At 42.5% G+C, this 25,950-nt stretch overlaps 2 protein-coding genes across 5 annotated transcripts in view; one reads left to right on the top strand and one right to left on the bottom strand.

Annotated features, from left to right (window-relative positions):
- Nucleotides 1-4,561, top strand: part of NAPEPLD (N-acyl phosphatidylethanolamine phospholipase D) — a 43,959-nt gene extending 39,398 nt beyond the window's left edge. For all 4 annotated transcript variants that reach the window (XM_029927807.1, XM_029927793.1, XM_029927799.1 and 1 more), the window contains exon 5: nt 1,246-4,561. In XM_029927807.1, coding sequence (XP_029783667.1) covers nt 1,246-1,374 — 129 coding nt within the window. In that variant the 3' untranslated portion in view covers nt 1,375-4,561. The remainder of the gene's footprint in view (nt 1-1,245) is intronic.
- Nucleotides 4,562-23,384, bottom strand: ARMC10 (armadillo repeat containing 10). Its single transcript, XM_029927828.1, has 6 exons — nt 23,104-23,384; nt 18,047-18,195; nt 14,674-14,808; nt 11,312-11,488; nt 6,222-6,293; nt 4,562-5,579 (listed from the first exon to the last, which is right to left on the bottom strand). Exons 1-6 carry the CDS (start codon nt 23,240-23,242, stop codon nt 5,328-5,330), a joined length of 924 nt encoding a protein of 307 aa, XP_029783688.1. The 5' UTR covers nt 23,243-23,384; the 3' UTR covers nt 4,562-5,327.
- Between the last annotated feature and the right edge of the window lie 2,566 nt (nt 23,385-25,950).

Consider the following 25,950-nt stretch of genomic DNA (forward strand, 5'->3'; position numbering starts at 1 on the left):
CGATGAAGAAAAAGACTCCATCCAGAAGCAAACAAGGGAGAAAAGACCTGTGTGGCCAATTCTTGTTAGCCAACCTGTGTCTTTTAAGCAACAGGAAACTTTCCTGGTTTTGCTAGTACGTCACCGGCTGGCTGTCCCTCTTTGGTCACCACAGCTAGTCCCCATCCCCTAGCAGTGAGTACCTTTGGTTTCAGTCCGTGAGCCTCTTCTCTAGTGGGTTACTTCATAGTTCCACATTTTATAGCTTTTCTTTTTTCCTTTTTTAAGTTTTTTTTTTTAAGTTGAGCGAGAGCGAGCAAGCATGGAAGGGGCAGAGGAGGAGGGAGAGAGAGAACCCCAACCAGACCCCACGCTGTCAGCACAGAGCCCGACTTCGGGCTTGATCCCACAAACCCTGAGACCATGACCTGAATTGAAATCAAGAGTCGGACATTTAACTCAGCCATGCAGGCACCCCACAGCTTTTCTAATTGAAATTGATAAAAAAAAAAAAAGCTTTGAATAAAGGAAAAAAAATAGGAAACAAGGGGGAAATTCTACTGGTTTTTGTTCTCTGGGTCCTTCTACTCTGTGGACTACAGTGTCAGTATTTGCCTAGGGATTTGAAGGTGACAACCTTCTATGAGCCAAAAATCTTTTCTCCAGCGTTTGCTCACACTCTTCTAATCTAAGCTTCAATATTTATTTAAAAAAGAAACTTTAATGTTTATTTTTGAGAGAGCAAGCGAGTGAGTGGAGGAGGAGCAGAGAGAGGGAGACCCAGAATCCCAAGCAGACTGCAGGCTCTGAGCTGTCAGCACAGAACCTGACGTGGGGCTCAAACTCACAGACCGTGAGATAGTGACCTGAGCCGAAGTTGGACGCTTAACCACCTGAGCCACCCAGGTGCCCCCCCCTCAAATTCAAAAGTCTTAAAAAATGGTGGTAACCTCTAATTCTGTAATACTATCTTTGGCATGATTCCATTTAGACTGGAATTCCATGTAGTGAAAGAGTCATCAGATTTTTTTAATCCACTGATGTTCAATCTAAGTTGGCACCAAATTTGACATTCATGATATTTGGATAGATTGGTAAGTATGAGATTTCTGTTAATGGCTTTATTAGAAAATGTGATTGACTCATTTGCTTATAAGAAAAGAGTAGGCAGGTGTTGGTTAATTTAGTTTCAATTTATTTGAAGTAACCCCCCAATCTATGCCTGGTTAATCCTTTTCCGTTGTGTTCCCGTCTGCCCTCTGCCAGCATTACTTAGAGCCGCCACTGAAACTGAGTGAGGCTCTGGGAAGATACGGACTCAAGACTGAAGACTTTTTTGTCTTGAAGCATGGAGAATCCAGATACCTCCACACCGATGATGGAAGCTCTGAATAAATGTGAGCACGGGAGCTTTTAGTGAAAACGGTATCCTCTAAGCTAGGAAAGACTAAGAAATTCATGAATATTAGGATGTTTTCCATTTGGAAACCACTTCTATAAGTCTGTGTTTTAGTGACAACTTGCTTGCTGCTCCAAATGCCAGTTCATGTAAAGAAGAGTTCAGAGGTGGGTCATTTAAATAATGAATTCACAAAGGGGAATTTGAATCCTGTCTCAATGGTAGAAGCCCTGCAACAGTATTTTTTTTTAAAGGATTATGCTTTAGTGGTAGAATTTGGAAGTTATGAAACCTGATTTTAAAGTCTTCTTTCTGTTCTTCTGGTTCAGGGCCTTGTACAGGTCGAGTCTGTCTACCTAGATTGTTTGAGGCTGGACATAGAAACTTACTTCTTACATTCTCATTAGAGTAAGTGATGGAATGGACCCCCGCCTGCTTACAGCATTTCTTGTTCTATCAAGACTAGCTTATATGCCAAATGTTGTGATTTATTTTTTTAAGCATAAAACCATAGGAGGTTGGGCTAAGTTGCCATTTTTAAAAAGAGGAATAATATATTCTGTTGCACATCTCCAGTCCCCAAATGGGAAGCTGCTGGAGTTGGGCAGAGGAAAGGAGAGAGGTTGTGAGGACATGACTGATGACATTTTGTTTTTAATCTACAAGTCAGACCTGCTGAGTACAAAGATCACTGCAAGAAAATAATATTTTACAAAGATAAATGCAGATCTTAAAATGTTAATAATTCCATCTATATTCTTTTCTCTCCACCTGCTCATCCCCCCCTTGTTTCTTAGGCTCCAACCCTCAATCTATCAATAAAATTTATAAATAATTTAGGTTTTACATGATTCAGAGAGCTTCTATTTTTATATTAAATGACCCCTATGCACAATTCTGCTTTTACTAAGCTAGTGCGGAATACTTGCAGCTTAAAAGTGATTCTGGGAATTAGCTGACCTGAGTTTAGTCCCATAAGGGCTCTGGGATGGTCCGATTGCTCTGAACCTTCCTCAGAGTCCGTGAGGTACTCGAGAGGCCCATCCCGTCTTCCTCCTCCCTGTCCCAGTGAAACAAACTTCATTCACACAGTAATCAAAGTAGGTTTTTTCCACCTGATGCTGCACAGGCAGTGTTATTTTCAGATACACATCTCTGCAGGCCACCTGTTAGCCTCTGATCCGAATTTTAATCCTGCTTCCTCCACGATTCTGTTTCCTGATGCAAGTCACCTATGCTCACTGTGCCTCAGTTTCCTCCAGTGCAACAAGAGGATAATTTTGACCTACCTCCAAAAAATGTGAACAGTGATTTTTTTTTTAAAAAGCACTTTGAAAATATAAGGAAGAAAATTATTTAAGACACCACTGCCTACTATAGACCTGTAGAGCTGAAAGCTGAAAATAGGTTCATGCTTTGATCACATATTGTTCCTGTGGCAGATTCAAGCATCTATACCTAGGACATGAAGCACTGAGGACTAACAACCTTATCTCCTTTTGTAAATTTGGAGAGGAATAGCCAAAATCAATATAAATGAGCTTTATCAAAATTTAGCATTTTTTATCTTACAAAGATGCAACTCAGTCAGGGAGAAATGTGTATATAATATGTGTGAATGTATGTGATTTGGAGGCACTAAAGCACAAAAAATTTCCACATAAAATAACCTTCAGGGGAAAAAAAACCCACCACCATAAACCTTTCACTCCAAAGGCAGATGGGAATGGAGAAGTTAGGTTGACGGTGGATTACTTTGGGGCCGGGGGCCCTCACGCTAGTCGTGTTCACACGGCCACCCTCTGGCTGTTGCATGTGCATTCAGCATGCGTCTCCTGCCTCTGCTCTCCGAGGCGGCCCGGCTCATCTTAATTTGTCTGCTCCATGAATGGCCGTAATGTGACTTCTATACTCACGTGTACTGTGTAACCACGGGTCTCTGAGCACTTTAAATTAGGTTCTAGTTGCACTAAATTAGTCTGCTTTGCTTTTCCAGGCCTCCTCACAAGCTTTAATTTTTATTACCACTCATTCTTTCTATGTTGACATTTTTGTTAAGTACATCGAGCTTTAGGACTCCTTGTACAATCTCATTTTACGGAGTGATTTCCATTTTCTCACTTAGCTACCTTTGTACGTGCTTATGTACAAAACAAACCCCAATTCTGAAAAGCCAGATCCACTCTTTTGCCTCTCTCTATTCAGTCTAACCTACGGTGTAATACGTTTTACTTGATCTCATCGGATCAGTTTTATTTTGCCCTTCGATTAGCTAGCACCCAGTCAAGCATGTGAGAGCTTCTCCTGTGGTGACCAGGGAACCCCTTGATGGTCCTCTTGTCTGGAGGGTGGGATCACCCAGTGCGGGGGAATCTTAAGATAACACAAGATCTGTCATGACCCACACAGATCAAGATCCATTTGTGCATTTTCACTTTGTAGTTTTTTCCTGGGTAGTCAAAAATGACTCCCCCTTTTCTCTAGCATTTTGACATTTCAGACTTAATGCTCTGATCTCCAGGAAATGGAATGATCCATTCAAAGTAAAAACAGAGACAGGAAGAGACGGGGTTTTAGAATCCAGTGCTGCCAAAGCACACTAAAGCCAAATCCTAGTTTTTACTGTGTGCACACTTTGATTTTCATTAAAGAAGGCGGCAGATTTAAAAATATATTGGTTATAAAGAAATGTGCCTTTCAGGGAATTAGTACTTTTATTCATCAGTGATGCAAATCTACGTAGTGTTCTTAGCTTCTACATGTTACTACTGTAGCTACCTGGGAACCTCCCTGTTTTCACCTCAGTACTAAATCCTTTTATAAAAGTAATTCTTCCAAGTTTGATTTCTCTATCAGGATAAGCCTGAAAATACACATTTTTTCTGTTTGAGGATCTGTGACTTCCTATGGAAATCCACATATTTACAAATGAAAGTACTCGGCTTTGCCTTAACTACCTGGAGTAGGAAAGCTGCTGCTTACAAACTGGTTTACTTAATACTGTGCACGGTGATGGTTATGAACTTGAATATTATCAAACCTGGCTGAATGGAAATCTAGTAATTGTTACAATAGCTTATGGAATAAAAAATACTCTGAAGATAATGACTAAAATTACAATATGTGAAAAATCTGAGTAAAATGAATATGGATGAAAATTAATAAAGTACTATCAAGAGAAAATGTGTATAAACTTTTTTCCTTTTTATTTAAAAAATTATAAAACTTATGCTCATAGTAAAATTGAGACGGTAGCAGAAGAGTAAACATAGAAAAGACCTTTCCTCAGTCCCATCTGGGTATCATTCTAGAAAATATTCTCTCCGGATGGAAGCATAGTTTTCATTTAAAAAACACATGCCTACTTCATGGACGCCTTTCCACATGAGCCCAGACCTACGTAGTTCTTTTAAGATTAGGTAACGGCCTTAACCAGGTGCCTGTGGATGGACAGGTGACGGAACGCTGCACCTTCACAGGCTGGTGCACTGAGTGGGAGTGGGGAGGACCAGCAGTTCTCATCGACTCAGACTAGACTCTCACGACGGGAACACACTTGGGAAGCATAAGGTCTGGCTAGGCTGCGGGGGGGGGGGGGGCTCAAAGACTCAGAACTCTACCACCAGCACGAGGTCACGCCTGCGGTGGCCCCGAACAAACTGATCAATCACGCACTAATGCTGTCTGACAAGTAAACCGCACATCACTTCTAAGGGCAGAAGGTTAGCTTACACGTAAAAAAAACGGTCACGAAACTCCACAAATGGCAAAATACAAAGACATACTTTCCGAACAAGCTCTTCTGTTCATTTGGTATCAATAAAATGGTTCAAAACAGACCAGAAGACCATGGCAAGCTATAGCTGTGTTAATGATGAAACTACTGTTTGAGTTCAGCAGCTGAAAGAATTTCAGCTCCCTTGGTAAGGAAGATGAAAAATAGGACCAATTAGAATTTTGGTAATACTGTTACCTTTTCCTTCACGTCTGCATCATGGTGGTCAACTAAAGCTCTCATTTTCTGGGCACATTCTTCTCCGTATAACAGGAAAAACAGTGAGCCTTCAGGGAAAGTAGACTGAATAGTTAAACAGCCTTCTTTTTTGCAGCAGTTATTTATATTCTGAAGCAGTGTTAGAACCCGAAGAAGGATCTCCTTTGCAACGTGGCGTTCAAAAAGGGAAAGAAATGATGAATCCACCTGAAATAGGAAATGATGACTATTTAGAGCCCTAGATGATAGTCTTTTGGAAAAGCACCCAGGTCCTTTTTAAGGTCCAAGGGACCGCCTCAGCTCCCCAGATACTCGCTGCCCACTGCAGGCATGGGGAGGGGCATACGGCAGAGCAGGTCCCTGTGGCAGGTCCCTCCTTTACAGGAGTTGACACCCGTTCTCTGTCAGTACTGCCTTCTATTTCTTCAGAACACTTATCACAGCTTTCAGTGACCTTGTTTTGTTACATATTTGTCTCTTCTCACAAGCTCCATGAGGACAAGCACTGTATCACGTGTCCCCACTGGCGTGTCCTGGGGACTCGGTGAAAACGGGTTTCAGTGGATGTGAAGATACATGCAAACACAAGTAGGTCAAGTATGGGTGATGTGATGACATACTGGTACCCCAAAATGGATAGGCAGAACAACTGTAATTTACTGTTAGGGAGGCCTCTTCCAAAATGATTTTAAAAGTAAAATATGTAAATATGTTCATTACAGAAAACTCAGGAAATTCATATATAGGCAAAAAGAACCAAAAAAAAATCTGTTAACAGGTTGGGATAAATCTTTCTAGAACTCTCCAAATCTATTAAATACTTATAAATCAAACATGCAAACTATTTACTTGGGCACCAAGTAGTCCTTCTGCCATGGCTGGGTTTTCAGATAAATTCACAAGTAGCTTCAAAACTTGCACCTGAAACAAGAGTAACATTGGTGTGTTTCAGACCAGTAAGCATGGATTTTCCCTCCGCGGCAGATGCCCTCTCACTGGGGACACACTGGGAGGTCCTGCCTGGGCTTCCCGGTCTGCCTCAAGTCCTCTGCCCCACAGAGCCCTCGGCGCATCCTGGAGGGCCTCTCTCCTCTACCTCCCCTGACACTTCTCACCCTGCAGGCTTATTTAACCCTTAGTTCTTCAAGTACATGGTCAGGGAGGAGGTCCTGATGGTCTCCCCGCCTAACCCTGCCCCCCAACCCATGGTAATAAACTTAACATCTATTACATAAATGATCTTTATTATGATTAGTGCTGAGTGAAATATGATCTTTGGAACAAAAAAGGAGTCTCTCAAAACTCGGTTTATTTCTATTTTAAGTATGAAAATCTTAGAGCACTTCGGGTACCAAGACTAGATAAAAATATGGCCCTTTTCTATTTTAGTAGGCTACTATGAACCTTTGAATTTAGCTTTTTTTCATGTGAAAAATACATTAAATTCCTTTAAATAGTGATAAAAATAATCAAACAAATGTTAACTTCTGGCAGACCAGCTAAAATACCAGCATTCCCGTCACTTGTAACTGGTCAGTACAGCGGAGCCCGTTATCTGCAGAGGACACATTTCAAGACCCCCAGCACATACCTAAGATCATGGACAGTATCAAACTCTATATATAAGTTTTTCCCTATACATACATACCTAGGGTAGTTTGAGTTATAAATTAGGCAAAGTAAGATTATCAATAGTTAATAAAAAAACAATTACAATAATGTACTGTAACAAGTTATGTGAATGTGATCTCTCATCTTCTGAATTTTAGTGTTTGTGCTGACATGAGCACTCTCAAAGTATCATACTGTCTGTACTCACCCTTTTTTTAAAAATATTTATTTTTGAGAGAGAGAGAGAGCAAGTGGGGAAGGAACAGAGCGAGAGAGAATCCCACTGAAGGTGAGAGCCCAATGTGGGGCTTGAACTCATGAATCATGAGATGATGACCCGAGCCAGAGTTAAGAGTCAGATGTTTAACTAACTGAGCCACCCAGGGGCCCCTCACCTTTCTTATGAGGTGAAGTGATAAAATGCCTATGTGACAAGATGAAGTGAGGTGAATGACACAGGCGTTGTGATGCAGTGTTTGGCTATGAGTGATCTGCGATGGTAAGTCAGAAGGATCATCTGCGTCCAAGTGCAGATAACAAACCATGGAAAGTGAAATCACAGATAAGGGGGAACTACTGTAGAAACAACATTCAAACACAATTCTTGTTTAAAAACGAAGGTCATGTAAGGCTGTAATTTATTATTTTTTTAATTTTTAAAACGTTTTATTTTTGAGAGAGAGAGAGAGAGAGAGAGAGACAGCATGAGCAGGGGAGGGTCGGAGAGAGAAGGAGATAGAATCCGAAGCAGGCTCCAGGCTCTGAGCTAGCTGTCAGCACAGAGCCCGATGGGGGCCGGCACCCAGGAACCATGAGATCATGACCTGAGCCGAAGTAGGATGCTCAACCGTCTGAGCCACCCAGGCGCCCCTAAAGCTGTAATTTATAGAAGACGCTTGAAATTACACAAAGAGAGGAGCGGGGAGTAACAAATGTGCTCCCCACCAGACCTGGGATAGAAACCACATCTTTATTTTAGAAGACTCTTTTTTGAGAGCGCAAGTGGGGCAGGGGTGGAGGGAGGGGGACAGAGGATCTGAAGCAGGCTCTGCGCTGATAGGCTGACAGCAGCGAGCCCGATGTGGGGCCTGAACTCCTGAACCGTGAGAGCCAGATCACGACCTGAGCCGAAGTTGGATGCTCAGCCGAGCCACCCAGGCAGTCGAGAGACTTTTTTTTTTCTTTTTTTTTATTAAAAGGGCACTGTGTGTTTCTACAGACCATTTTGAAAAAAATGAAAGAAAAGCACAAAGGAAAAGGAAATCCACCATATTTCCGTGACCAGAAACAATCACTATTAAATTTTGGTATTTTCCTTCTGGTCTTTTTACACACTTATCCTATATATGCACACATTCCTTTGATCATGTTGTATGTACTAATTTGTTAAGGAGGGGAAAAGGGTTTGCTTAATTTTATTTTTATCACCTCATAAAAAATTTTTTTTTTAATTTTAATGTTTTATTTATTTTTGAGACAGAGACAGAGCATGAGCGGGGAGAGGCAGAGAGAGAGAGGGAGACACAGAATTGGGAGCAGGGTCCAGGCTCTGAGCTGTCAGCGCAGAGGCCATCATGGGGCTCGAATCCACAAACGTGACATCATGACCTGAGCCGAAGTCGGAGGCTCAACCGACTGAGCCACCCAGGTGCCCCTTAAAAATGTTTTTTAATGTTTACTTTGAAAGAGAGAGAATCCCAAACAGATTGATCCCACCGCAGCTGCCGACTGACGCCCCAGGTGTCCCCCACCACTACTTTGCATTTAGAAAAGACCTACATTATTAGTACCTATTTCCACTAACCAAAAGAAATCCAAAGAGGATTTTCGCTTTTACAAAAAAGGGCAAAAACCAAAAATAGGGTTGGGTGTTTGTCTCGCGACGAGCATTAGCGGGGGCGTCACGCACGCTGGGAGCCCCTCTCAGCACAGCAGCATCAAGCAGCCATAGCTGTGAACGGTGCCTGTGAGCATCTGTGCTTTATCTTGGTTTTAAGCATCTGTTAGCAAGATGGGCTCCAAACTAGCAGAAAAGCCTGGGTGAAGTGTTCCCCTTGGGTCTGGGATTGCTCATAACTTTTTCCATATAAATGAATGGTCAAAGCTGCTTCGTGTCACGCCATTTTGGCTTACGGAAGGATTCACCGGAATGCCCTACTCCCGGATAGCAGGGGAGACCTGCCTATGTATTTTGGTTTGAACCAGGTTAAGTTCTTTCTCTTATCGCATGTGCCATCTTGTGGTGACTCCACCACATTTCTCTTAAGCCATTAGTTTTCTTTGCTCTTACTGCAGGTTTAACAATTATATTGTTACTATTATTATATTATTATCCATTATTTATATTTGGTTAGCAATCACTCTTATACCTAAAAGATTACTATAGGATGGTGAGATCTCTTATTAAAAATAAGATTTGCAGGGGTGCCCAGGTGGCTTAAGTTGAGTACCTAACTCTTGATCTTGGCTCAGGTCATGCCCTGCATTAGGGTCCATGGAGGTTGCTTAAGATTCACTGTCTCTCTTTCTCTGTCTCTGTCTCTCTCCCCCACCCTGTCCCTCTCCCACACTCTTGTGCTCTCTAAAACATAAATGAGAAAAAAATTCTAAAAATAAGTTTTCATTTTGGTGGTTATTTACTAAGAAAATATTGAAAACGGGTCCATTTTCTCACAAATGGATTACTGTCCATTAGCAGTTCATTTGCAAGTTGGAACTCTGCATTCACTTTTTATGGAGAAATGATGTTATAATTGGGGTCAGATTCCCAAACAGACCAAAAAAAGCAAATTTTCTATCCCAGAAATGCTGTACTAGGCAATGGAATGGAAAAAACAAAACAAAAATAGCACAAACATACTATCGTGGTGTGAGTCACCTTCTAAAAAGTTGCAAAATATATCAACACACAGACCATGTCTGAGACCGATCCATAGAGCCCCAAGGCGAGAATCGCCTGGCTGGAAACTCAGCGTTTCTCCTGAGGTTTTGGGTAAAGCAACCGCAGACTGAGGGAGAGGAGAGATCTGTTCTGTATTTGCGATACTGTCAGGTACAGAGAAGGGTTTCCATGGCAGCTCGGAGGCTGGAGGTTACCCGGCTCTCCACTGGGGGGAGAGAGGTGGGTGGGTGCACATGTTTTGGAAATTGCATATGGATGGAGCATATGGCAAAAATATTGCAAAGTAGATTATTACATTTAATGTTCAGTGCCTTTGGGTCTATCTTAGACCAGATCCAAAGAAGTCTGGCTACTGCTAGTGTGGAAAGTCTGGGACAAATTTTAAAAGGACTGTAGTGAGGCTCTCCACATCACATTTGATAACCTCAGAAATAACTTCAGTGATGTTGAATATTTGGGGTATGGCTTCACGTTTAGTCCTTCTAAAATGCTCCTGTTTTTCTCTCAACTGTGCCAAAGAACACTGACCAACATATTAAGACGCTGATGAATGATCAACCCAACTAACCAGAACCTTTGATTAGTCTACCTTCTGTTTTTATGCTATTTCTTAAAGAATAGCACTTGAGAAAAATGCCCACTAATATGAAGGGTTTACTCAAGTTACTTTCATGGGGTGTTTCCTGAGATCCTACTTAATTCAGGTCAGTTTCTGTTGCCTCCTATCATCTATACAACTGGTCAAAATCAAGCACCAAGCCCTCCATTACTAATTTAAAAGTGGTTTTAAAAAGATTTTTCAGCAAATAATGTCTAAATCAAAAAAATGTTTCTAATACCAGGCTATGCAAAAACTTCATTAGCCAGCATTAACTCAGAGACTCCTTTTACTCAATTAGGATTCACTGTCTAATTATTCTTGGTGGGGGGGGCGGAGCCAGCTACATCACTTCAGTAAAAGGTAAACTGATTTTCAGAAAAGCAAACAAATGCCAATTGATGGTTATGTGAAATAACAGATTTTCACAAATTAATTTTAAAACTTAATATTTAGGGATAAACATGATTAACTTTCTTGGGTCCATGAAAGGCCTTTTAATAAACTTTCAATTCCAGGGGTGTCTGGGTGGCTAAGTCGGTTAAATGTCCAACCTGGGCTCAGGTCATGATTGTGAAGCTCATGGGTTCCAGCCCTGCGTCAGGCTTTGTGCTGACAGCTTGGAGCCTGGAGCCTGCTTTGGATTCTGTGTCTGCCTCTCTCTCTGCTTCTTACCTGCTTGCTCTCTCTCTTGCTCACTCTCGCTCTCTCTCTCTCAAAAATAAACATTAAAAAAATAAAAAAAATAAGGTTTCAATTCCAGTCTTAATAAGCTTGATGCAATCAATAGCTCTTTACACTTTCAAGTCATAACTGCTTCATTCATACCTTGGTACTTCCATTTCCTGTGAGCAACACACGGAACAGGTCTGGAATGTAACTGTTAAGCATGTGCTGGTGGTCATTTGTAACTGTCATATTTGTTAACAATCTCAGTCCAGCCAGCTGCACAGCAGAGTCCAGGGGACCAGAGAGGACATCCTTGCAGACTTGATTGATGTATACCTAGGGGGAAAGAAGTGAGCGTATTAGATTCTCCAAAGTCTGTTAAATAGTAACTTTTCTGCACAGTGAAGTAGGGCAATTGTTCAGGATGAGACTGGCTCCTAGGAAAAGATGACATTTCTAACCATCCCTCAAACTCTGGCAACTTTTCTTTTTTGCTTTTTAAAGCTACCTTTTGGTGGCTTTTTTGTTAATGCCAGGCAATGTGTGAGCATTTTACAAATACACCTCACTTAATCCATAAGAGGATTAAGTAACGAAGTGAGTGTTCTTGAGGGCCATTTTACAGACAAGGACAAATCCTCAAAGAACTTGGATCCCTTGTCCAATATCAAGCCTACTGTTGGGGAGCACTGTCCAATTCCAGAGACTATGCTCTCAATACCAGTGGTCTCTCAATTACTGGGGGCCTCCCAACACAGTCTACTTTCTGTGTTAACCGTCTGGGCACATTCGGACCAAGGAGGAAGACATGTCTGGCCATCTGGCATCAAGGTGAGTATCTTAACAATAGGATCTATGAGGGGCACCTGGGTGGCTCAGTTGGTTAAGCATCTGACTTTGGCTCAGGTCACTATCTCACAGTTCACGTGTTCAAGCCCTGCATCGGGCTCTGTGCTGGCAGCTAGCTCAGAGCCTGGAGCCTGTCTGGATTCTGTATCTCCCTTGCTCTCTGACCCTCCCGTGTGTGTTCTCTCTCTGTCTTTCTCTCTGTCTCTCTCTCTCTGTCTGTCTCTCTCTCTCTCTCGTGCGCACGCGCGCACACACACACACACACACACACACACACTCTCTCTCTCTCTCAAAAATATATAAAACATTTTAAAAAAAAACCCTATAGGGTCTATGAACTACATCCCATTAGAAGTAAAGAATAGGGGAAACAATGTGAAAGAATTTTTCTCTAGGGTTAGTTCTATCAAAAGTAAGGAGAGGCAAAACTGTCTTTGGCCCAGTTTTCTTATTTACCTAGTTTATATATACGAATTACTCCTTCCTGATACTGTTAACTGCCTCCAGTAAAACGAAATGCAATGCCAGGAGTACTATTTCACACGTGACAGAACTGAATCCACCGGTAATGGAAAGTTTTTGAAACGGTTTTCTATTTCTGACCAGGATCTTTCCAGCTTAGAAAAACTAGGTCTCACAGATAATTACTATTCACCTAACTAAAAACTCCACCAGAAGTTCTAACTCCTAAGAAAAATTCCCCAGTATAAAATGCTAAGAAATTACCAGCTTTCCCATAAGCCAAGTCTAAGTTTTTAAAAAAAGCCAAAGGTATCCATGTTACCATAGAAACTAGAATAATGGCAGTAAAGCAAAGAGATTAAATTTTTTGTCTTGTTTCAGATCTGATATTTATAAGTCACCTGGCTCTCTTTGGCCACAATTTCATTATATACCCATCTTTCAAAAAAAAAAAAAGGCATTTCCTTAGCTCTTTATAAGTCATATATTTTTTAAGAGGCTGATGTCTTTTAAAGCATTTCCTAAAATGCGTTGAGCATTTCTTTCTTTTTTTAATGTTTATTTATTTTTGTGACAGAGAGAGACAGAGAACGAACAAACGAGGAAGGGGCAGTGGGGGGGGGGGGAGACAAGGAATCTTAAGTAGGCTCCAGGTGGTGAGCTGTCGGCACAGAGCCCAGCATGGGGCTCGAACTCGTGAACCGTGAGATCATGACCTGAGCCAAAGTTGGATGCTTAACTGACTGAACCACCCAGGCACCCCAGTATTATTTTCTCCAAGTCTTTTCACCAGTTCAATTTTAGCAACAAGATTACCAAATGGGCCAGCTCTGCTATTCCTGGAGCTGTGCCCACCTCCCCTTCCTCCTTTCTCTTACAGTGCCCTCCTCCCCAACTCTGCTTGTAGAAACCAGACACTAAGAGCCAGGTTGCACTCTACCTTTTACAGATCTCTCTGTGTACTCAACAATGTTTTACTTACATTTTCCCTTAAAGTACGTCCTCATGTTCTGCCCTGCATCACACCTGGTTATAGACTTGCCCTCACTCTCTTCTAGCTTTCTCAAAACAGGAGTTAATTGTGTTCATTTCTAAACTCCATACCACAGAGCAGGAGCTCAGTGAATGCTGAAATAATGTAAGTTCCTAATTTATTTTATCTTTCTCCTGATATTGTCGACTCTAGCCAGTTTCCTTTACCACACTTGGATTAAAATAAACCCCAAATTCAAAAGCCTGAGGCACCTCTTATTGGCTGGTTCAGATTCCTCCTTCCTCTGTCTTATTCTCCATAAAAAATGGGCAGGGGATCTGAACACATATTTTTCCAAAAGACACACAAGTGGTCAATAGATGCATGAAAAGATGCTCAATATCACTAATCCTAAGGGAAGTACAAATCAAAACCATTGAGGTAGCATCTCATACCCATTAAAATGGCTACTGTCAAAAAACAACAACAACAGAAAAACCAAACAAGTCTTGGCGAGGATGTGAAGAACAGGAAACCCTGTACTCTGTTGGTGGGACTGTAAATTGGTGCAGCCACTATGGAACACAGTACAGGGATTCCTCCAAATATTAAAAATACAACTACCATATGAACCAGCAATTCCAGTTCTGGGCATTTATCTGGAAACATCAAAACGAATGATTTGAAAAGGTATCTGCACCCCCTATGTTCACTGCATTGTTCTCAATAGCCAAGACACAGACCTCCCCGTGGTGACAGAGGAATGATAAAGCACATGTGGTCTGTATATACAATCGAGTACTATTCAGCCATAAAAAGGAAGGAAATCCTGCCATAAGCAACCACTGGATAGACTTTGAGAGCATTATGCTAAGTGACACGACAGAAAAAGACAAATACTGCAGAGATCTCTTATACGTGGAATCTAAAAAAAGCTGAACTCACAGACCCAGAGTGGTTGCCAGGGGCTGAGGGATGAAGGAAATGGGGAGAGTGTGGTCAAAAAGTACAAGCTTCTAGGTAGAAGATGAATTAAGTTCTGAGATCTCATGGATAATAGCAGGGTGACTATACTGTACTAAATACCTGAAAGGTGCTAGGAGAGTAGATCTTAAATGTTCTCACCCCCCCCACACACACATGGTAATTAGGTGAGGTGATAGAGGTCTTAGCTAACACTGGAGAAGACTTACACATTTATAGAAGATTTACACATTTGTGGTATCAGGGAACTTACTTTTATCTTCACTTGATTTTCAACATTCACACTCAGGTTATTCAGTGCATTTAAAGCTTTCTCTTTAATACTCAGGTAAGGATTGTTGATTTTGCTTCCAATGATTGGAATACCACCCAGTTCACGAATAATGATCTGAGAGGGGACAAAAAAAGGAACATACCTTCAATATGTACCCCGTTCACCAAATTTTTGGCAACTATAAATACAAATAAAAATTAATGACTCTGGGAATACCTTTCCTATGCACAATCTGTAATTCTTACTTATTTATAAGTTTTTATTTAACATTTATTCATTTTTGAGAGAGAGAGAGTGTGAGTGGGGAGTGGCAGAGAGGGAGACAGAATCTGAAGAGGATTTTTTTTTTTTAATTTTTTAAATTTATTTTTGAGAGACAGAGAGAGACGGCACGAGCAGGGGAGGGTCAGAGAGAGAGAGGGGGAGACACAGAATTCGAAACAGGCTCCAGGCTCTGAGCTAGCTGTCAGCACAGAGCCTAATGCGGGGCTTGAACCCACGAACCGCGAGATCATGACCTGAGCCCAAGCCAGACACTTAACTAACTAAGCCACCCAGGCGCCCCAAGACACAGAATCTGAAGCAGGCCCCAGGCTCCAAGCTGCCTGCACAGAGCCTGATGCGGGGCTCAAACCCACGAGCGGTGAGACCATGACTTGAGCCCAAGTCAGACGCTCAACCGATTGAGCCACCCAGGTGCCCCACATTTATTAATTTTTTAGAGAGACAGAGGGTTGAGAGACAAATAAAGGGTCTCAGTCTCCACTGAGAGCCGAGAGCCCACAGGCTCGAACCCATGAACTGGGAGATCATGACATGAGCTGAAGTCAGATGCTTAACTGATTAACCACGCAGGCACCCCGTTATTTTTTTTAAATCTTACTACATTTTAAATTTTATTAAAATTAAATTTCCATAATTTTATACATAATAGATTAAAAATAAATTAAGATAGTTATTTAAAAACTATAGCTTGGAAATATATACAATAAAGATTTGCAGAGCTACTGAAATAATCTCAAAGCAACTTACAAACAAATTATTTTCCTCTGAAATAAGTTCTGGGACTTTCCTATTACAGGCAAATTTGGAAAAGTGTTATGTTTTGCCAAACTGTATTCTTTGGAACACAAAGCCATCATGATATTAATAGATGTTCCATTAAGATAAAAAAAAGTTTCATAGTTAAGTAAGTTTGAGAAACTCTAGGTATAATAAGTGGAAAGATTTCTTTAGTGTGAAGTAGTCATTATGTTCATCATGTGCACTGGGCATCTCCAAGAAGGAAGTATTAAATATAGCATTTCCACAAACGATACACAAAATAGAGGGTCATTTTTAGTGCGGAGGTAAAGAGGGGGTTGGAGGAAACACCTATTAACACCTTGAAGACTTGGGAGTTACACACAATTTGAGAAATGATACCCAAATTTTCGAAGAAATAGTAATCTGGGGAATTTCTCACCATCAGTTATGACACTATGCTACTACTATGCACCTTTGGCTCCAACATCAAAAGATGCATTAAATGCTTCAATTCTTACAAGAGAAATAAGCTGAGCGTTGCTCCTTTTGGGCCAAAACACGCCCTTCTGTTGAGAAAAATAATGAAAGAGTATCTTGCCATCATCTACTTTTAACCAACAGCCCCAAGCCCTAGTCTGTTAGCCAGAGTGGGCTTGGCACTAGGAGAAAAAAGAAACCCCCTGTGCAATCCAGGTTCTTCCCGAAGAACTGCGATTACTAGAAAGCAGATCTTTTTTGGTTTGTTTTAACTATCCTATTAAAGCAGATGAAGGCACATAATTTATGACCAGGGGCACCAACTCCCATTAGCCAAGAAAGCACCTGTTCAAGCAGTAGATATGGACCCACTCCTCCTGCTACAGTTTGTTTCAGGAGGATATGAAATGATGGCATCAGAAATAGCCCCACTATACGCATGCTAACAGTCACCACCTGTGGTCTTTGTTTGTGTGATGCCCCTCCCTCGTGGGGGAGACAGAGAACCTCTTCTATCCCACTTAGCCCCTGACGCAACTGCTGGTGGCAGGTGCTCACAGCCACCCCCGCCTCTGCTGTCTGGCGGTGAGATGTTCACACGAGCCAGGCTTTGCTACCCACGGACCAGTCCGGGGAGCCTTCTTAGTCCAGCACCTGGCCCTGGCTGAGCAGCTCCCCCTGTCCGATCATGAGCTCCAGGGCGAAGTCTTGGGCAGCCAGTGGCTTTCTTTCCATCCTGTGAAGAAAACCTTTTTGTGGCCAGAGACACAAAAAAACCAATTTATAAAAAGAAGCAGGGATAAGCACAGCCAGAAGACAGAGGGAGGGAGAACTCTGATAATGCGTTCCGGAACCTTAACATTGCCACTTGTGCCCGAAGCCAGTGCTATTCTTAGATGTCGACGTTAACTAAGCTCAGTATTTTCCATTTTTGGTTTAAAATAAGCTGGAGGCGCCTGGGTGGCTCAGTCGGTTGAGCGTCTGACTTAAGCTCAGGTCATGAACTCCCGGTCTGTCAGTTCGGGCCCCAGTTGGCTCTGTGCTGCCAGCTCAGAGCCTGGAGCCTGATTCAGATTCTGTCTCCCTCTCTCTCTGTCCCTCCCCCACTCATGCTAGCACATGCTCTCTCTCAAAAAATAAATATTTAAAAAATTGTTTTAAATAATTTGAGTTTTGCCACTTGAAACTGAAAGGATATGAGTAATCAACAAATATTCTTTATATCTCCCTACAAATCTCAAAAGCTTTACAGTAACCCTTGCCATGCTGGAAAAAACTTGACTAAACTAGTGTAAATTCAACATAATTTGGTTTTCAAGACAAAGTTAACAAAAGGCATTAGCTGAAAACCATTACTTTTTTTTTTTTTTTTTTTTTTTTTTTTTACTTTTTCTCTATGAGAGTAATAGAGAGAAGGAAGCATTCAAATTGTGCTCCAGAGACTTAGTGTCACTAAGTCACTGCAGGTAGAAGGGAACATTAGTAGCGGCTGTTAGCAGTCCAGGGCCCACCTGCATCAGAACCACCCCCACAAGACTTATACATGATAGAAACCATGTACTTCAATGTTAGATGCTTTCGCTTTTCAACCACAACACTACTGGGTTTTAAATAATTAAAAAAGCCATGCAATGCTAAGAGTGGTGTAGATAACATTTATCCACTAACCAATGTGATGCTTGTGATGACTTAGGATGTGCTTTTCAGAAGTAAACATTATGTGGTAGGATACCTCCCCACACTGTATATACGAGGAAAGTGAGGCTCTGGGATTAAGTACCTTATCAGAGTCACAATTACTGCGAGGGTGTAAGAATGTGAGGCACCCATTCTGAGATGAGCTACTTACTTGGTTAGCTGAAAAGGCTGCATTGTTACCCAGAGTGACCAAAGCTCTTTCGATTATTATAGGATCATCAGTGGACTCAAGCAGGTAGAGGAGTTTTTGAAGTTGGTCAACATTTAAGATATCATCATATGAACCATCGGTTAAATCTTCTGCAGAAAGACAAAGTTATTCAAAACTCGTTTATAATCAATAGGAGATTAAATCACTTTTTATTATTTTGAGAGACAAGAGAAAGTGAGCTGGGGAAGGGCAGAGGGAGGGAAGAAAGGAGGAAGAGAGGGTGAGAGGGAAAGAGGGGGAGAAGGGGAAGGGGGAAGAAAAGGGGGGAGAGAGGGAGAGAGAAAGAGAGCGAGAGCGAGGTGGGGGGGAGGGAATCTTAAGAAGGCTCCATGCCCAGTGCGGAGCCGACATGTGGCTCAATCCCATGACCCTGGGATCATGACCTGAGACAAAACCAAGAGTCAGATGCCTAACGGTGCCCCTAAAGAATTAAACAATACTGAATGCATACTCTGATGCTAGGCACAATTTTAAGCACATCATCTGCTTTATCTCATTTAATCTTCAAGTAACCTTTGGAAGAAGATACCATTATAATTCTCAATTTGCAGATGGTAAACTGAGGCTTACAGACATTAAGAAATTAGCCAACGGTCACTTGGTATTTCTTTCTTAGTAAGATACCGCATGTCAGAATGTTTTCTATTTTTTCTTTTAAAAATCAGGTACATATATCTAATGGGACACTTGCCTAGAGGCATAGATTAATGAAGGAAAAGGATTTACATTAAGCAGACATTTTCCGATCACAATTTTAAGAGCACCTGAGGCAGGAGAAAAGGCTCTGGGAGTAGCCCAATCATGTTGCTAGTGAGTTTTTGTTTGGTTTACAAGACCCTGGCATGATGATTGTGATGCTTAAATAAGTCTTGCTGGAGGCCAAGAACAAAAGTAAAGCTCTTGTTTTCAGTAAAGCTGGAGCAGTTGAATGCTGGATCTGGTCGGTGACTTTTACAATTAGAACAGAAGCCATTTTATAACACCACCATTGTGTGTTCATTCCTGAAAAATGAAACTATGCACATGTCCACAATTCACTGCGGGAGAGGGGCGGCCTACAACACATGCTATATGATGTCATATCTGTGCTCTGACAAAAAATTATTTTGAAAGAGATAATAGAGAGAGAGGGAGACAGAGGATCCAAAGCGGGCTCTATGCTGACAGCAGACAGCCTGAAGCAGGGCTTGAACTCACAAACCATGAGATCATGACCCAAGCCAAAGTCAGAAGCTTAACTAACTGAGCCCCCCAGAAGCCCCAGTACCTTTTCTCTTTTAAAATATATACCGAATTATTAAAGGTGCTTACGTTTGGGTGTTGGATTATGAATGACTTGTTTTCTACCCTGTGCTTGGGAACACTTTATCCCCCCACAATAATTATGTGTTACTCCTGTAATGAAAATAATTAAGTACAGTATGACCTTGGATTGCAAGTAGCTTGTTTTGTGAGTGTTCTGCAAGACGAGCAAACATTTCTAATATATTTTAACTTGATAAAAGAGCAATGTCTTGCAATATGAGTAGTACGTAATGCCAAATGTCACATGATCACAACTGAGCCAATGGTTCTCTTTCTCTCACTGTGGGATTGTGGGTGATCATTTCCCAGGTTCAGATGCTCAGCCTCAGGCTGTGGGGTTTGGCAGAAACCAGTGATTTTTCAGAACTTTGGAAGGTGCCAACAATTGGCTCTAGTGTATTTTTTGTCACTTCAAAGGACCTATGGACAATCCTCTGCTTTTCCACACAAGAGTAAGCTTAGGAATGCTCTGGTTCATTCTAGGTCAGGCGCCTGCAGATAGACCCTTTCCCCTGCTGCTTTATTGCCAGTTACAGTAAATACCGTATATGACAAGGGTTTAGTAACACTGTACTATAGTCAACATCTGTGCGAGCATATACGATGGCCTCCATACAGAAAAGGATTGAAAAGGGGATAAGGAAAGGATTACAGCTGAAGAAGGAAATCACTGAGAAGTACGAATGAGGTGTGCGAGTGGCCAAGATTGAAAGATTTTATAAGACATTTACGTCTGCATCTCATCTGCAGAGGACGAGGAGGAGAAAAAGGCGGAGGAATCCCTCATTTCAAATGAGATTAGGGAGATATGTCAAATGAGGGAAACTGCAAAATTTGGTAGATAATCGCTTGAATAAGGATGTAGCAGTGAGCGATGAATATTTAATGACAATGCAATGTCACATTTCCTCAAAATCCTCAAAAGGAGGTAAAAGCAAGTATCAGTGGCCAGGTTCCTTGTTAGAGCTGCATGAAAAGAAAAGATTCTATAGAGCCAACAGACAGCAGTGACTCCGTTAGTGATCGTGAACCCTGTTCTCCACGATAACCCTCCTCTCCCGTCTCCCTCACAGCAGCCACGAAGGCTGGCAAAGGTAAGTGCGGGGTAATTTATTTTTCCTTATATTTTGTATTTTCTTTAATTTGTGTATTATATTACAGTATTATAATCATTTTATATGAGTATTTTTGGATTGTGAAACGAATCCACTGAGTTTCCATTATTTCTTATGGGGAAATTCTCTTTGATATACAAGTGCTTTAGATAAAAGCATGTTTCCAGAATGAATTATGCTTGCAAACCAAGGTTTTATACACTGTATAATATCACATATATACAATCTAAAAATAAATAAAAAACCAAAAAAACCCCCCGAATTCACCAATACAGAAAACAGACTGGGGTTGCTGGAGGCAGGTGAGGGGGGAGTGTAAAATGGATGAAGGTGGTCAGAGTACAAACTAGTTTAAGATAAATCAGCTTTAGGAATGTAATGTACAGAATCTTAAAAGTTCTCATCTCAACAAAAAAATCTAACGTTTTGAGGTGAAAGATGTTAACTAAACTGATTGTGATCGTTCTGAAATATGTACAAATACATAAATCAAATATGTCAAATTGAATCAAAACATATACCATATATTTGATGTCAAATATATACATATATAAAATCATTATATTGTACACCTATCACTAGTACAATGTTATATACTAACTGTATCTCAATTAAAATAAAGATCATCTTCTGAAATCTAAGGATGGTGCAAAAAAAAAAATAAGTACTGCTCAAGTCTTCTTCAAAGTAAAGGTGAGTAGCTTCAGGAAGAAGGGACTATGGGCAACTTATTTTGTAAGTTGCCTGGTGACTTTGGAAACTGGTAAAATTAAGTTTAAAAGACTGTCCGTTTTCACAAGGTTAAGAAGGTATCTGAGTCCAGGCCACTAGACCAATTACCTATATGGAAACCTCTCAAAGACAACAAATTAAGCTTTTAAGTAAAGGTAAACAAAAATATATTTTTTTAATGCTTTTTCTTTTGTGCCAAAAGGAAATACACTTCCCCCGACTCTGTTTCCTCAAGAGTATTTCCTTGAGCAAACTGGTACCATTGACCCTTGAACAAGGCAGGGGCTGGGGTGCCAACCCCCAATAAGCTGAAAATCTGTGTATAACTTTGGACTCCCCAAGACTTAACTAACAAACAGCCTGCCATTAACTGGGAAGTCATACTGAAAACAGTCAACATATATTTTGTATGCTCTATGTCTTACACACCATATTCTCATAATAAAGACAATCTTAAGAAAAATGCCTTTTCAGAACTGTACATATATTTACTGAAGAAAAGCCGCTTGTAAGTAAACTTGCACAGTTTAAACTGGTTGTTCAAGAGTCAGCTAGAACTGTAAATCCTTTACCTCTCTGACAGAAATGAACATCTTTTTAAAGGCTAAGTAACCCTCAGCAGTTTACATGTAACAAAGTGTTTCTTAGAGGTTTGGGGGCTGTTTGAAATGTAAGCATCTAGAAAGATGGAGCCCTGATATCTGAGTACAGCAGTGGCACCTGCTCCCTGTTGTCCCCACCTGCTTATCCTAAAGATACTGAGAAGTCTTATTTTTTCTCTGGAAAAAAGGCAATTAGCTAACACAAATAGCCACCCCAATTACTAGTTAATTTAGGATGAACTACATGTAGCAAATGGTGTTAAATCCTCTTAGGGACATGTTACTGTTTATCTTGCAAACAGGCAGGTAATATGAAATAGAGTTTATCTGCCTAGGTACATAAAACAGTGAGAATTCTGTCTTTTCAATACTATTAGCAGATTGCCTGTGGCAGGCTCAGCAATCTACTTTAATGCTTATTAACAATAAAACTGTTTAGTTCTTTTCTATATTTGTACAGAGTAATTTCTTAGTTACTAGTTATTTTTAATTATTGCTGTAAGAGCGTCCATGACCTGAAATATCCGTCCAGAACAGTCAGCAAATCCTCAGAATCCCGAATGCGGCAATCAACTTTTGGACGGCAACTTAACCACACACTTGTTTGCCAGGAGAGTACCTTCCCCATGCAAACAACTCTTTCAATTAATAAATACACCTGTGTCTAAACCTCCAGGATCTTTCTGCAACTTTGTATATGAACCACAGTGACTTGAAGGTACCTCCCCTCTAAGGCTGGGCCAAACGCAGGCAGAGATACTCCTCAGGGTTCCTTCTTCAGGACAAGTGCAAGCACTCTCACATACCGCTGCAGGCCCCGCAAGACCTAGGCCACAGTAGGGGCAATCCCTTTGGTAACGCAGAAGCCAGGAGCAAGCTTTAACTTGAGGGGTAATCGACATGTTTTTGAAAAACCCAATCAAATCCTGGGCTGTGACGCCGCACTCATGCAGGAAAATCTGGGCAACTTTTCATCCCAGGATTTTGAAGAAAGTGGAGGCAAGGGGCGGCTCAAAACCCTCCCCGCACCCGATCAACTGACGATCCGCCCTCTGCACCTGTGATGGACCTCCCCCTTCTCACAAACCTCCCTCTCGCTCTCCCTCCTCCAGCTCGGCTTCTTTCTCTGCGACCACAGAAGGAGAGCCACGAGCGCCTGCAGTCTTCAACCCGCACCCTCGGGATAACACCCAGGCCCCGTCTGCCATCCCCGGCCACCTGCTGGACACCCCTGCGGCCTCACCTGCGGAAGGCGAGGGGCGCAGCCGAGGCCCGCGGCCACCTTGCCGCTGGCCCCGCGTCAGCTTGTAAATGCAGTAGCAGGCACCGGCCCCGAGGACCAGGCCCGCCGCCACCCAACCCACGTGCCCGGCGCGGCCCATGCTGCAGCTGGGGCGCAGCGTTCGGCCTGGCGACGGAGGCTCCGAATCAAGCTGGTCCCGTCGCAACCCCAGCGCCAGCCGGCGAAGAAGAAAGGAAATGGGGTCTGGGCTCCGCCTCCCGGAAACGGCCCTACAGAAATAGTAAAACCGCCCACTTCGGCCCCTGAACGGCCCTGCCGCCCGGCAGAGGCGGGGCCGGGGGCAGGACTTTGTGAAGGGCCGCAGGCACCGCGCGTCCCCCAGAGGGCGCCCTGGGGCCGGCAGAGGTCCGGAGGCGGGCTTCCCCCGGCTTCGGCCGGGGCCCCGCCTCCCAGGGCCGAAGCCCGCCTCCCTTTCAGCTGCCCCGGGTGGTGGGGGCGTGGAGCTTCGGGCGCAGTGCCCGCCCTTTCCCCCGCCCCTCCCGCGGTTGCCGGGGCAACGCCGGGACGCGCAAGCCCTTAGACTGGGCCCGGCGCCTGGTACAAGGGGCGTCAAGCAGGCAGGGAGTTTCAGTGGGGTCTGTGGTCATGGCCTAGCTACGCACTGCCAACCCCAGGCTATGGAACTGCTTCAAAGAAAACTACATTTTTCAGGTCTGCGAGGTACTGGAGCCACGTGGCGGCAGTTAGCCGAGGGGGGAACCCAAAGATTTCCCGGAGGAGCTGGGGTTTGGCGGGAGAGGGAATGGAGGGATTCAGGAGCGGTTGGGACAGGATGAGGTTAGCCTTGAACAGGCTGGCGATCTGGGCTGAAGATGCAGATCAGAGAGAAGAGGTGATGGTGGCTGAAAGGAGAGAATGGGTGACGTGTCTCAGGGAGAAAGAGTACAGGGCCCCGGGACAGAAACCCCAAACTCCAAACTTTAAGGTTTGGGCGAGAGGGTCCTGAGGACAAGACAAGTGCGAAATAAATGCCCTAGAAACAGAGGAGGAAAATCGGAAGAGTGTTGCTTTATGAAGAGAATGGGCAATAGTGTTACCTAAGATGACATATAGTGGATTTGGCACACAGTGAGCATGGGGTTTCAATGGAGCAGTGAAAGAAGATAGATTTGAGGTTAGCTGAGGAGAGAGTGGACGTTGAGACCTCTAGACAGAAGGTAGCCAGCCCCTTGTGAGGGGAAAGACCCCAGGACCAGGAATGCCTTAAACAGGAACTGTTCCGTACCCCCAACATTATAACAACAAGGAAGGAGGACAGGAAAGGGTTGGGTAGGTATTGTAGTTTGGGGGGTAGGAAGCCAAGAAAGTTCTCTGGTGTGACTTCCATTTTCTCTACAAATATTTGGTGAGCAATCTGCTAAGATTGTGTGTATTTGGTTGGGGTTGGAGGCTGCGGAAGGGGTTTTGAGCAGAAATAATTGTGGAGAATGAGGGGGAGAGGAGTCTAGGGAAAGAAAAAGCCAGGCAGTATTGAGAGCCCAGCTTGGAATAATAACTCTTATGCAGTTGGGAGTACAATTTGGTACAGCCTTTTTGGATGATAATTTAGAAATATTCTTGATCCAGGCACATGGGGGGCTCAGTCAATTAAGCATCCCACTTTGGCTCAGGTCATGATCTTACGGTTTGTGAGTTTGAGCCCTGCGTTGGGCTCTGTGTTGACAGCTCAGAGCCTGGTATCTGCTTTGGATTCTGTGTCTCCCTCTCTCTCTGCCCCTCCCCTATTTGTGCTCTGTCTCTCAAAAATAAATAAACCTAAAAAAATTTTTAAAAAGGAAAGAAATATTCTTGATCAAACATTTCATTTCTAGGGATGCACTTTAGAAATATACTTTCACATGTACCCAGAAAGCTGTCCAAGGATATTGATTATAGTGAAAATCATAAATAACATATATGAATGAGGGAATGGGCTAATATATAGAATAAAGTATATGTGTACCTTTTGAAAAGAAAAGCCCTGCAAGATACATTTAAAAAGATGAGGAAAAATGCAAGTTGCCCGAGAAGTGTCTACTTTAATCTACTTATATATGTATGTATGCATGCATATCTACCTACAGTTAAAACAATGATGCATGCATAGAACATGTGCAACGTTATTAACAGCAAATGTTTATTTTAGGAGAGAACCCTACTATTTTGTTCTATATAGATATGTATTGTTTTAGTTTTTTTCTGATGAGTTTCATTCATGTTATACTTCAATTATATTTGAAAATCTATGGGGAGCATGGTACTCATCTTCCCCTTGTGTGATTTTCTTAGGTAGCAGTCAGTAAACTAGTTGTAGGTATAGAAATAAGAGCTGACTTCATCCAGGATAGGCGTTTGCCAAGCATACAGTATGGAAGGGCGGCGACAAAGGAACTAAGCTTTTGCGAGTGCCTGATGGGCCAAGGGACTGGGTGGGAAATGAGAACAGGATGTGATACTGACACACGGGCAGAAAGTGGAGGTTCCTAAGGAGTCAAGAGGGGTAGAGAGAGTAATTGAGTGAGGGAGCTGGAAAAGTAGGAGGTGGGCATCAGGAAGTGGAATCTTCGCATTTAAGATTTAGGATAGAGCAATGACTCAGTCCAGGTTGGCTGTGGAGTAGGTAGCAGAAGTGGACTTGAGTTGAGGATCAGGGAACATCAGGGAAGTGATAGACTCTCCTCATCTTGCCCTCTACTTTCCATAACACTCAGAAGCTGCCAGAGGCATCCCTGGCTCCTCCTTTGGGTGAGAGCACCCTTTGCTCACCAGCCTACCACGTTGCTTTGCTCCCAGAAGAAAGAGGCCCTC

This window comes from Suricata suricatta, chromosome 2 (genome assembly GCF_006229205.1).
Source record: "Suricata suricatta isolate VVHF042 chromosome 2, meerkat_22Aug2017_6uvM2_HiC, whole genome shotgun sequence".
Taxonomy (NCBI): Eukaryota; Metazoa; Chordata; class Mammalia; order Carnivora; family Herpestidae; genus Suricata; species Suricata suricatta.